The 13,141-nt window shown below is 35.1% G+C and overlaps 2 protein-coding genes across 2 annotated transcripts; both read right to left on the minus strand.

Moving 5' to 3' along the window:
* Positions 1 to 1,115: 1,115 nt before the first annotated feature.
* Positions 1,116 to 8,216, minus strand: LOC145582589 (anthranilate synthase beta subunit 1, chloroplastic-like). The gene is made up of 7 exons (XM_081639566.1): positions 7,719 to 8,216; positions 5,417 to 5,487; positions 5,229 to 5,266; positions 3,850 to 3,960; positions 2,893 to 2,992; positions 2,084 to 2,216; positions 1,116 to 1,447 (listed from the first exon to the last, which is right to left on the minus strand). The coding sequence occupies exons 1-7, from the start codon at positions 7,944 to 7,946 to the stop codon at positions 1,361 to 1,363; spliced, it is 768 nt and encodes a 255-aa protein (XP_081495692.1). The 5' UTR covers positions 7,947 to 8,216; the 3' UTR covers positions 1,116 to 1,360.
* A 540-nt stretch (positions 8,217 to 8,756) lies between these two features.
* LOC145582590 (uncharacterized) lies at positions 8,757 to 12,080 on the minus strand. Its single transcript, XM_081639568.1, has 8 exons — positions 11,953 to 12,080; positions 11,370 to 11,535; positions 10,897 to 10,987; positions 10,745 to 10,803; positions 10,397 to 10,457; positions 10,067 to 10,157; positions 9,887 to 9,963; positions 8,757 to 9,146 (listed from the first exon to the last, which is right to left on the minus strand). Exons 1-8 carry the CDS (start codon positions 11,978 to 11,980, stop codon positions 9,030 to 9,032), a joined length of 690 nt encoding a protein of 229 aa, XP_081495694.1. The 5' UTR covers positions 11,981 to 12,080; the 3' UTR covers positions 8,757 to 9,029.
* Between the last annotated feature and the right edge of the window lie 1,061 nt (positions 12,081 to 13,141).

A 13,141-nucleotide genomic window follows, 5' to 3' on the forward strand; every position in this document is an offset into this window, starting at 1 on the left:
AATGACAGTTAATTACTATGAAAAATAATGGTAATTTTGCTGTAATTTCTGTTCTGTTTGACTGTAATTGCAGAAGAAAATCTGACCATTGATGATGGAATATATTAACAAATTTTTTTTATGGGCACAAGTGCAATGGTCTATGTCTATGGTGTGAATGTGATCCTGCTATTCCAAGACAATGTCACTATCCAAATTCACAGCCTATGGTTCGCTTACCATGTCGTGCCCTGCGTCCGATCAACTTGTACCCTTTGATCGGAAAGTCAATTTTCGAAAATGAGATATAAAACATGTAAAAATCATAATGAGCAAATTGTAGTTAGATTCAAGTAGGCGCCCTTTCGACATATTGCCTATCGTTAGTTGCCTAACTATTTAGCAATTAGTCAGACTTGTTGGTGTAAGATTAGACTCTGAGCAGGCCACTTGATTCAACACCAGGACGAGAAATAACCAACTTACTTCTTAATTGAAGCTTAGCAATAAGAGTTCTTGATGATGAACTGTGCTCGAGTTTGTTGAAATCTTGATCCAATCTATTTTGCATCAATTATCCAAATTGCGTAAAGATTGAGAAACTTAATAATATTTGAGTTTAATCATCTACTGTCTTTACTAGATAGAGTAAATGTCAAGACCAGCATTATAGTTACTACAGGAGAAAGTTTAAAGTCAATCATTTCCAAAACTTGCACGAAATCACACATGAGAAAAAGAGTGCGCATCATCAAATATAAGAGTAAAAAACAGGTTGAATCCCATCATTCTCTTTCCTAAACAATAAATCCAAAGGCAGGTGAATTTAGATTGTTTTACAGGTCAAATGATAATGACTTTTGTGAACCAAGACAAACTTTGCATGAACTTTTTTCAACACACTTCATTTTCATGTCTAAAAATAAGGCCATACAGTAATATAAACTCAACGAAAGCTACTTTCGTTCATTACAGCTCGAATCTGCAGAGGTTTGAGCTGCCAGAAAGGTGACTTCATTCTTATTCGTATTTTCGACTGTCAATCATCGGGCAACAGTCAACCCCATCATATTATTACATAGCTTGAGTTTTTATTCTGAAATTTGAGTTCAGGAGTTCACAACCTTCTGGTCTTGAAGAGATAAAAGACATTTCCTCCAATATGGAGGGGATTGAAAGGTGTTTTTGAACATATATCCTTTGACTTGATACAATAATTACACAATTGTAGCAAATCTGTTTTCTTAAATAGCTACAACAAGATCTGATTCTATTGTTTCAATAGAGATTAAATTGATCTTGTTGCCAAGTAAACCTAATTCAAAAATTAACAACAATAAAAAAAAAATCACTTTGAAAGCTTCCAAAGCAATTCATTTGTTCAATTATTCTCGATCATTTTGATGAAATTCTTAATTATCCCTTTACCTTCTGGAGTGAGAACACTTTCAGGATGAAACTGGACTCCCTGAAAATTGGATATGAAAAAGGTGTTAATGAGACAATTCCGAAAAGAAACCATGCACAACTAAAAGGGCAAGCTGCCAACACAAAAATGCCTCTCACAAAAACCATGGAAGTTACCAAGAGACCCCTTTATACAAAGAATGGGACCAGCATATGTTTATTCATTCTTTCTAGTGCATATTAGCATATCTTTGATTGCAATGATCAAAATGACAAACTCACACCTGTTTCTTTCAGAAAAACAAAATTATTTGATTAGTAAGAACTGTTCCCATATCTCCTGTGTCAACACTCTTCAACCTCCAGTTTCAATATACCATAATCAATAATTGTAGATGAACAAAGCGATAGACTTGGATAACAAATGAATCATTTAAAACTAATTCAACAGGAAGCCCAAGAAAAAAATTGCTCAAAAAATTGAGACATCAACATCCTCAAACTACAAAATGTGAGGCCATGACTTGTTCCAGTATGCATGTCTCAAAGTGAACTGAACTTATTGGCCTTCCTTTCTGAATGGGGACAAAACTTTTTTTTTTTTTTTCTCCTTCCCTTAAAGATCTTTCCTTTTTGAGTGTTGGGAGTGGGGGTAATAGGGGTAGAAGATGGCATAGAGCTGTAGACAAGTTTTTACCTGTAAATTTTTGTATTCTTTATGGTGAGCAGCCATGACCAACCCATCCTCGGTCCATGCAGTAATTTCAAGCTCATCAGGAAAGTTATCTCTGGTAATTACAAGGCTATGATATCTAGCAGCAGTAAAGGGGCTGTAACATAGAGAAATTTCCATCATTAAAGTGTGGAATATACAGTAGAAGGTCGGAAACATGCAAGTTAACGGATGTATAAAACATAGCTATCTTCATTTCACAGCTAGAACTATTTGTTTTTCTTTTCTTCTTTAGAAAAAGAAAAACCTAGTTTTCATACAAAACCCTTTATTAAACCGATGATGTTTATCAAGTTAGCACTTTAAACTATCCTACAGACTTGGTGGCAGGATGCAGATAAGAAGAGCAATAGTAGGAGGCTCCTTTCCTTAACCTAGCATACTTCAGTGACAGAAGAAGGTTAGCATGCTGAAACACTTAAACAGAAGTCGACCTACAAAATAACCTAACATAGCTTAACTTCTATCAATGACAATGAAACAAGGCTCCTCTTCAGCAGGTAAGCTAAAAAAGAATTTTATAGTTCAACAAACACCTTATACTACCACCCAAAAAAAAAAAAAAAAAAAAAAAAAAACCATAGCTGTAAATCTTAATAAAAAAAAATTAAAATAAAAAGAGCACTACAAATCACCTGCATGATTAAATCTTGCTATATAGATCAATTACTACTCCATAATTGGATCACTTGTAGCAGTGTAGCACCTCTATATTTTGATGCATTACTCCACATCTAGACTTTGATCATAATAATACACAACAAAGCACTTACTTGGGTAAACCTGTAAACAAGCCATTGCTTCCCTTCTCATCATAGTACACAGGTGAGCTTTTCCCATGCACAACTCCATATGGGGAACGCACAACCTTCCCTGTAAAATTATTATGGTAACATGACTTATCAGAAGAAAAATGGCTCTGCAAGCGACAAATACACACTTGGAATGGATACATCAGAAACAGTCAACAAGTAAGATGAAACTGCAGTAAACACTCCATGCATTAATATATTTTGTACATAAGTCTGGGCTGTAATTCTTTACGAGTAATATAGCTTTATTTTTCCCATTCAATAATGTATGAATGATAAGTCGATTCCTTTATTGACTCCATAAATAAATTCAAATTTAGATGATAAACACATGATGGCACTCAAAGCCATGAAGTCCCTTTCCCCACTAATACAAGTACATTCCTTTTAATTGCAGGTATACCTTTCTTCGAATCACAAAAATTCACAATAATTCAAGCATTTCATTCAGTACTGGTAACTCCAGTATATTCTTTTAACATCACCGGTAAAAGTTAAAACAGCATCTAAGTTTCAAAACTTCACATCATGAGCTCTGGACTCTTGATTAGAGCATTATAACCTCATTACATGCTCATCCTCTATAAAAAGTAAGAATAATGTAAGTCCAGCTAGATATGTTTTGACCTCTTTAGAATTTGTAATTTACATATCACAATGTGAGTACACCCCTTACCTGCATAATTATGTTTAAACACAATGAAAACCTCCTAATGCTTATACTAAATTACAGTTGTTACGAGCCAAGAAAACAATTGCCTGAAAGAATAAATTAATGACACTTTATAACAGCAATACTGGCAGCAGCATAGGTAGACAGAGAAGTTTAAGCAGAATGTGAAGCAGCATCATCTAATATTCCAATTTACAGTATAAAAGACCCTCTAAGCCAATTGAGAAACAAAAGTGAATTTTTACCTCCAAAAGCCTCTCCAATGCACTGCAGGCCCATACAAACACCAAATATTGGTACAGTGGGTCCCAATTCCAAAACAAGAGCTAAAGAGATTCCTGAGTCTTGTGGTGTACCTTTCAATGGAAATGCATGAGCATTTTATTAACAAGGGCAACAACAATTAACATCGTTAACAAGGACAACAATAGTAAACATCAGCAATCATATAGTCACATATACATTCATGAATCGACCAACCCTTCAACCAAGCACTTGGACTTCATCTTTCAATCAAAAATAAACAGAATTTTTAGGTTTCAGAAGACAGAAAGAAGTACAAAATGTCAGAAGTATCTAAAGCATATAAAAATTCTACTCCTCAAACAAGAGTTGTTGTCCAAAACTCAGATGATGATGTGATACACTGATACATTCTATCCATGTACATGAACTTCATCACTTTTAAGTAGTCATTGGATTTTCAAACCCCTGTCAAACTTAGGATCCTAGTACTCAGCCCCATCACTAACTTGAAAAAGGAAACTAGAGTAGGACAACGATTGGATGTCTATGAGGAGACACTTCTAAAAAGAATATGTCTATTTATCCAACATTTGAACCCAATTAACCAATTGACATACTCTAAGTTTATAAATAATAAAATCAAATAAATTTTTTTTCTCTGTTCTCCTAAGATGTTGCAATCCTTACCTCCTAAGAGTTTCTGCAGCCAAAAAAACATTAACCTGTTCACAAAGATTCAGCCAAAAAAATATCAGAGATGATTTTGAGTAAAAAGCTTGAGGCTGAACTCCCTCATTTGTGAATTCCAAGGCTTCAATTTGTCTGTCTCTCTTACTTACTGTTCTCATCTTCTTTTTAATTTTGCAGATTTCTATGCAAACAGTTCAAAACTATCAAGATACGAAGTCCCAGATAACATGTTAGGTTCGGATCTTCTACCAGGAAAATGAGATCATATACCCCCCACCCCCTTTTACCCAACCTTCACAATTTCCAATTGTAATCTTAAGGTCAAGATTTCTTTCACTTCCACTAATCTATTGGGGAAAAAAATAAAGGATGTGGGACTTGTATCAAGTCCACACCCAACATCACTGCTATGCATCTGAAAGGACTCCACCCTTGGCAGATATATTGTAAACCTGAGATATTGAGAGACTGCTTCATGATTAAACACACACTGAGTGTTGGTAGCTCTGTAATAATAAGGAATGTAGCCAAACTATATGATCCATTTAAAGATAGTCCATTACCATGAAAAAGCAAAATAACAAAAAAAAAATTACTCCAATCAAAATGGACATATTGTACATAGATTTTTAAAAAAAAAAAATTTAAAAAAATAAACAAATAAATAAAAGAGCAAAAAAGCTCTCACCTGGACCCGGAGATATAAGGATTCCCCTTGGATTTTTCCTGGTACGACAGTTTGAACAGCATAAATTAACTTTCATCTAATTGAAGAAAAAAAAATTTAATCCAATGCTTAAAACTTCAGACACACTTGCAAGCAACAAATTAACATAACAAAAATAAATAAACTCAACCACTCTTCTCCCACCTTACCTTTTCAAATCTTCCACAGAGATCTCGTCATTTCTGTATACCTCGAAATTCGTACCTAACTCTCCCACATACTTGAAAATGAAAACAACATAATATTTAAAGTTAGAAAATAGCTTTCTTGTAACCAGCAACTTAAATGTCTGTTTCTGCAGTAACTTTAAACCAATCTTCAAAGTCTGAAACTTAAAGCTCAGATACACGGATACAATATTCAGATAAAGCAACTATGTCAGAAGGCTACTTAGATCGTCAATCCAATTTGTATGAGAACACAAAGAAGGAAGCTTGGAGTATACTCTTGCAATATCCACACCAGAGTTTGGAAAAATAAAGATTTCAAAAGGTAGATTTCTCTGGCATCAAAGGTGAATATTTTTACTTTTGCAAAACGTAACTATGACTGAAATCACAAGACATCAGCCTTATTCATGAAGAGTCTATATGGACAAGGTAAAGTGACCAAACCAAGAAAAGAAGAAGGGGGAAACCCCCACCTAGTGGGATGAGCAATAAACCCATGACCATTAGTTTAAGGCATGAAGGCGGCCCAATCAAGAGGGGAAAGGGGAGGAAAGGGAGGGGGGGGGGGGGGGGGGGGGGGGGGGGGGGCGAGCCCCACCTGGTGGGAATGTGGGACAAGCATCAAACCCAAGACCATCAGGTTAGGATAGGAAGTGATAACTATTCCTCCAACTAAAGTTCACTATTCATAAAGAGTATAAAAGCTCTAAGAAAAGGGAAACAATCCATGCTTGTTACCATTATCTTATTACTAAAACAAACAAAGTTATAAATTTTGACCCTTCAAATTTGTAAAACCTGCGACCATTACATTACATCAACACCAGGCTAGTAGCTGTAGCTCAAAACTTAGTAATCAACACCTTTCCATGATTGAACAAATCTTGATACTATAATTGAAAATCAATATCCATGCGACTTCCTATTTTCATTGAAGAGGATTTCTAATGTCCTGTTCTCATCATTACAACCCCCTAAACAATTATACATGCCCCAAGACTTACACTCTTGTTCTCACTAAAACTCAACCCCCCCCCCCCCCCCCCGGGTAAAAAATTTATGTAATTAGGATGCACACGTGACCCAACTGAGTCAAATGGGTAAAGCACCGTGTATTACCAGACTACAGCTCGAATTCCATAGCTATAAAAGGACACAAAAACATTAATATGATGGTTGGACATTTCAAACTCTATGAGAAAGACATGTGAGATTGAACCCAAGACATACACCAGATATCTGGAATCCAACTGGCAATTAATAATGATAATTCCTAACACGAGGTTGATGAGTTGTGAGTGACGCAATAACTATCAACCAACTTCTAAATGCCATGGTGTACTTTGGACTATAAACACCTAATTTTATTATTTCATTTACTGTCAAACGTTTTGTAGCTTCTCAACTAGATTTAAATAGATATCTGACAAGCAAAATCTGACAAGCAAAACCAACCGTATTTTCCGTTACTACCTACTGATCTACACGTGCCACCATATTGTATCAACCAATTTCCAAATTCCACACTGCCATATGAAGAAAATACAACAAAATTTTGTATTTTTATTTGATTCCCATATTATTGTTGCTTCTTGACTCAATTTAGTTAAAGAATATCCACATTTGTCGTTAGTATTTATAGATGCAAGTCATGCAACCATTTTGTAATTTGTATCAACCAATTTCCAAACTCCATGATGCACTATGGACTATATACTCTCTACAATTTTGGAATTTTGCTGAATGTCCATCACAAATGATTCAATAGCTGAATCTTGTACATTAGCTGCTTAAAAAAATACCCTTTTCTCCCTAGCTAATTATCCAGCCATGACACCCCCCCCCCCCTCCTCGTCTTCATCCTCAACGAATCCGCCACCTCCAATGCAATATATAACTACTAACTGACCTTCTAAGCTCAAAATATATACTACATCCATTTCATATTATTTGCAACGATTTGACATAAACGGAAGTAGTATATACATACCAGCAAGGCAGAAATAGGCAACAAATTCAAAAATCATGAAACTCAAACCTCTAAAATCAAATAATCCTCACTTTATATAACATGCTCTAATCCCCAATGCATCAATCAACCCAAATTCCCGCTTATAAGGTACATTCATCATTAGTATGTCACAAGCAAATATATTTTCATCAAATTAGGTGATATTATATGAAAATCAGCAGAAATAAATTCACACAAAAACATGCAAAAAAATAAAACTATCTCAATCAACAATCAACTTTAGAAACTGCAAAATCAAATAAAACAAACCTGGCAAAGATTATAAGTGAAGCTATCATAATTATCAATGACAATGAAAGGGCGAGAATCCACAGCCTTAGTATCCGCCGCAACAGCCTTCAAACCACCATTAAAATCACCTCCAATTTTAATTAAAAACTTCAACGACGATGATTGGGCGGGAAATTTTCGAGAAATTAGGGATTTGAACGAAGTTTTGATTGGAGAAATGGTGGGAATTTGGCCTAATGTATGCATGGTGGTAAGAATTTGAAAGAGGGACAAATTGGGGAATTAGGGTTTTTGAGAAAATTTAGGAGAGAGAAATTAGTTGAAGAGAGAGAAAGTTTAATTGGAGGGAAGAGAGGAAGCTCAGGAGCAGGAGAAGGCACAAAATCTGTCGAAATAACTGTTTTTTCTCCTTGGTGTTTTGAAGGAATAATTTCTTGGTTTGATATAGAATTACGGACTATGACTGAGGTGCACCGAGCAACATAATATGATCCGGATGCATTGAGCTATTGAGTGACATACGTAGTATATCGGTATATTACGACTCGGAGAATAAAGATTTCGCAGCAGCATTTAAACTTTTTACACAATTAGTTTTATTAATAGGTAATACCCGTGCAATAAGAATTGTTTTAGTATACCTATATCTTAAAAAATCAACCATTTCCATATTCAATAGTCAAGATTGGCATCACCGTGATTAGAATATCAACCATTTCCATATTCAATAGTCAAGATTGTCATCACCATGATTAGCAAAGCTAGTGAAGTATAAGTTATTGTCGATGAAAAAAGTCATTGATTTATAGAGTAGGTAGTTTATTAATTTATTTATGGTTAAGGTTTTCTTTTTGTGTAATTATGGATGGTTATGACTTATGAGCTTTGAGTCTGAAGCTTGTTTCTTACAATAACTTTTGATTAAGTCTAACTTGTCTGTCATATGCTCTCATTCTTTGATTTTAGGTTCATGAATCATGGCATTGTTGAATTGGTCATGAATCAACGTATGAGAACTGAAGAAGAGTTATCAAGCTTTCAATTTCGCAACAAAAAGGAGTAATAACTAATAATTTTAGCATTAGTGTTGCTCTACCTCATCAAAATTTCTTGTTCATCACAACATACTACACACCGAGTACTTAAAGACCGATTACAATCAAATTCTGTAATAAATTGACTTTCATATTTGGCTCCCAGCTCCCCATGTCCCAAGGACAGCAAAAACTGAACATTTGAAGTACAGAAACACCAGGGGAAGATCCTATATCTCCTATCTAAGTTTCATCTACCAAAAAGAACAGTCTCACACCAAAATTCGCTATATCTTTAAGAAGACTCGACGTCAGATTCTTCCAACCCTTCTCTATACACCTCAAAATCATCACCTCTCAAACTACAGATCAGATGAAGCTTGAATGAAGTCATCTTCACTCCAAGTAGACGCTGCAAACAAAAAAGTTCAATGAGTTATATGGCAAGAAAGTAACACGGTCTCAACAATAGCAATTCTTGCAACACAATTCAACCTAGCGTATAATATAATCCAGCAACTATAACCACAAAATAGCATCGCATGGTCCAAACACCCACTATCTTCTCATTCCTATAATGAGTCCAATCTATGTTTCATGAACAATTGATCTATATTTGTGCCACATCATCAACATCCACCAATAAGTTCTAATCGAGTGGGACACATGACAAGGCACAAATTGGAACATGTCAATTTAAATCCCAGCCCCCTCCAGCCTCCCCCCTTAGGATTGCCAAAAAGAGAGCACTCCTAAAAGACGTACATGTAAGCAGAGCAGAAAATGTTCAGATGCGATGCATGGGTACCAAGATAATTCATTGGAAATTTCCTTTAAAAAGGGGGGGTCCAAATCAATCTCAAACCTCAGCTAGTCAACTCCCTAAAAAGACCCCAGCTCACTCTACCTATAAGAGCTTCGCATCAAAAAAATCTTTTGTTAATCGTTATTTCCACGGGTGTGGGTTTGCTAGAATATTTTCTTTCGTATAAAGCTATTCTGAGGCTCTCTTAAGCACACTAAATAAAAGTAAGACTGACATTCATTACAATATATCTAACAGTATTTCTTCACTCAACAGAGTCAACACCGTACACAATGTATAGATAGTACTGTAGTAGAGACAGTAGAGCAGGAAGTTGTGACACTAACCAAGATACGAGATGATTCGGGAGACAAAGGATTCCCTTCTTCACAAACAACAAAATCTGAAATAAGCTCTATTACACCTGCCATGACAATAAAAACCCAATTAATTGTTCACAATTTCTTTTTCCCTTTGAAATTTATTTGGGGATGTGACAGAGATCCTGAACAATTAAAATTGCAGACCTTTGTTTAATCGCACAGGCATCCCTTGCTTGCGTAGAAAGGGCTCCATCTCATGGCTGAACTCAGTCAAAGGTCCTTCTTTAAGCTCCACCTGTAAGATACATCACTTGTCCAATTAAACAGACAAACATACGGCAATGAACTTTCGATTCAAGTTCCAAGTTATATACAAATATCCAAGAGCTAGACCACAAAAATGATGAATGATGCACAGAAGACTTATAGCCTCAAAATTATTAAATAATATCATTTGCATATACATGACCCACCAATGCGGCAGAACAAACTAAAAACTGAGAAACGGTTACTATATACAAAATACAAACTAACCTTCTCAGTAGCGAGACATCCTGTCCTTGCAAAATCAAAAACTTCAAACTCTTCAAATATTCTGCAGACGAAGCCACAAAAGCAACATTTAGAGGAGCATTGGCACCATAATTTTAGTAAGCCGCGTACTACTTTCAATTGCTACCCAATGCAAACATTGAAGCAAAAATCCCTTGCAGATTTACAGAAATAAATTAAAATCCAGCCCATCGTTAGACAGTCTTTTATCACCCGAACAAAAGGGAAAGAAAATCAGCTTGTCTGCTAAATATTGCATTAATAGAGACATGCAATGCAAAAGTAATAAACAATGACAGAGATAACTTTAGAACAATTTCTCATGCATACTTTTTGACCTCTTCCTCTGACATGTCTGTAAAGAAAAGGCCTGTCTCTCCACGCAAAAACTGCAAAAACAGGAAGCAAACAAAGAAGAAATGAAACGAGATCATAAACTGACCAAGAAATGTAAATTAGACAAATAATAAGCAGATCATTACCTTTGAAATTTTATGAAGACCAGGTTTAATCTCATCAGAAGCAGAACGACCTAAAGCAATCTGCATGACTTTGTTTGATCCAAGAAAGAATCTGAAATTGTGAGTGGCACAATTTAATCATCATGAGTCATAACCAACACATAGAATCACCAGCAAGAAGCATGACTCATAGAAGTAAAATTGCTTCGCATGATATTGATGAATTAGATTAAGAAACCTAGCTACACATTGTAATTTAACCAATTCCACAACCATGTCAATTAGTCCCTACTACACGCCTACAATGCTCATTCAACTGTGATCATTACACAGCATAACCATTGAAAAGACCACTCAAGCATTAAGTACAGTACATAATATGTATCAAAAATTCAATCTTTCACCCCTAAATATGTCAAACATCAAAATAAAGTATCATCGGACTTCATAACAAGCACTCATATGGAAAAAAGGCGGTTTCCAATCATAATCACCTGCCGGAGGACTTGATAGAATCTCTGAACTGTTTGAATTTAAGATTCCTCATGTTCTCGAAAGCGAAGACATAAACAGAGGGGAACTTCTCTGCTGCATCCCTTATTGAGTTAACAATCACCTCCTTATGCTCTCTTCCCTTCTTCTTTGTCTTTGATAAGGTCACTGCATTTTCAATTTAATTTCAAATTCAAATTCACAAAAAACCCATCATTGTCTCAGTAATCACACTCTGACCCACTTCAAAATTAAAGATAATAATCTAAACAACCCAAAATCAAATATTGAACAATTACAAAAACATAAAATTATACGATTCACTGATTAAAAACACCAAAAATCATACAAAAATTGAAAACAAAATATAGAAAAAAAGATGAAATAACTACAGCTGGTAGAACTAACAATTGCATAAATTATATCAGATGAAAGAGTGAGCTATAATTCTTCTGTTTCTTCACAGTATAGCAGTACATAGAAATTCTTAATACATTGAAAATTATAATAAAAATTAACAGAAGAACATAATAAATAGGGAAAAATACGAATGTAAGGCTAATGAGAGAAGGAGGAAGAGAATACCTGCGCGATTTCTTTTGGATTTCGGCATGTTTGGAGAAGAAGAGAGAGAAAGAGGACTGCGGGAAGGAGGAAGAAGAAAGAGGGGGCTTAAGCAAGAAAGGGGTTAGGGTTTTATAAATTCAATTTCATTTTATATTTTTATTCCAACAAAAAGTTGTCTCTAGGCTAGACTGCTAGAGCGTTCAAAAATCGGTTCGGATCGAAAAAATAGAGCGAAGTGGATTGTATTAAACCTAGACACCTAGATGAGAAAATACAAGTTAATATAGGGGTGTTGCGGTCATTTTAACTATGTTAGTGATGGGTAAAATTGTAAGAACAAAGATTTTAGCTCATTCCCGTATTTTGAACCCCATTATCATCGTCACTTCGCCTTCAACCAAGGCAAATTCTTATGGTTGCTTTCAATGGATAATGAAAAGTTCATCTTTAATGGCGAAGCAATGAAAGCTCATCTTTAATGGTGGAAACAATGGAGGAGTTTAACACCTACCCTTTGGGGTTAATTATACCCTAAATTACTCCTTCTTACTTAGGAACTTAGGGTTATCGTTTAATTTGGCGGCAAAGCCACCATTGGTAGTGTTTTAGATTCATCGCTTGTAGTGTTTGATCAGATTGATGTGCATTCCTTTATTGTCAGTCATGCAAGGAGAGAGGTGGGTAATGATACCACGTTTCACTTTGGGGGCATTGTTTCTCTCTCCTCCTCCCTAGATTTACCCACAAATAGGCACAACGGAGTCCACCTCATCTTTTCACGTACTTTTCATAAGTTTTGCCTATTATTTACAACACTGCCATGATATTAACAATGTTTGTTGATATCTGATATCAATGGGGATCGGCTCTGGATATACTAGACAAAAGATAATTGGTTTGGTTTCTGGGTTAAGAAATTTGAATTTTATTTTTTAAATATTGTAAGAGTCGATATTTTTTTAAAAAAAAAAAAAAATTATTGTCATAAACCTTAAGTGCGGGTTTAGAACCAATTTCATTTGGCCAAATATAAACCTGTATAAATTTGGCCCATAATCCCTGAGCAATATGATAAAATCATGATAGTATCATAAAAAATGATTAATACTCCATACGGATTTACCAATATTTATCTTAAAAATTAATCATGATTTATGACATCAATTGTCAACCAGATCCAAACAATAGTTGCTTGAATAAAACACAT

This window comes from Chenopodium album, chromosome 15 (assembly GCF_948465745.1).
Source record: "Chenopodium album chromosome 15, dcCheAlbu1.1, whole genome shotgun sequence".
Classification (NCBI taxonomy): domain Eukaryota; kingdom Viridiplantae; phylum Streptophyta; class Magnoliopsida; order Caryophyllales; family Amaranthaceae; genus Chenopodium; species Chenopodium album.

Bases quoted from the DNA above. Each gene is read 5' to 3' on its own strand.
- LOC145582589 (XM_081639566.1), bottom strand. From the start codon at position 7,946: ATGCATACATTAGGCCAAATTCCCACCATTTCTCCAATCAAAACTTCG. The intron at 5,267-5,416 runs GTAAGGTGGGAG...CTGTCGTACCAG, and splicing joins TCTGTGGAAGATTTGAAAAG to GAAAAATCCAAGGGGAATCC. The intron at 2,993-3,849 runs GTAAAAATTCAC...ATAATTTTACAG, and splicing joins CATTGGAGAGGCTTTTGGAG to GGAAGGTTGTGCGTTCCCCA.
- LOC145582590 (XM_081639568.1), bottom strand. From the start codon at position 11,980: ATGCCGAAATCCAAAAGAAATCGCGCAG. The intron at 10,988-11,369 runs GTGATTATGATT...TCACAATTTCAG, and splicing joins TCTATCAAGTCCTCCGGCAG to ATTCTTTCTTGGATCAAACA. The intron at 10,458-10,744 runs GTATGCATGAGA...CTTCGTCTGCAG, and splicing joins TCAGAGGAAGAGGTCAAAAA to AATATTTGAAGAGTTTGAAG.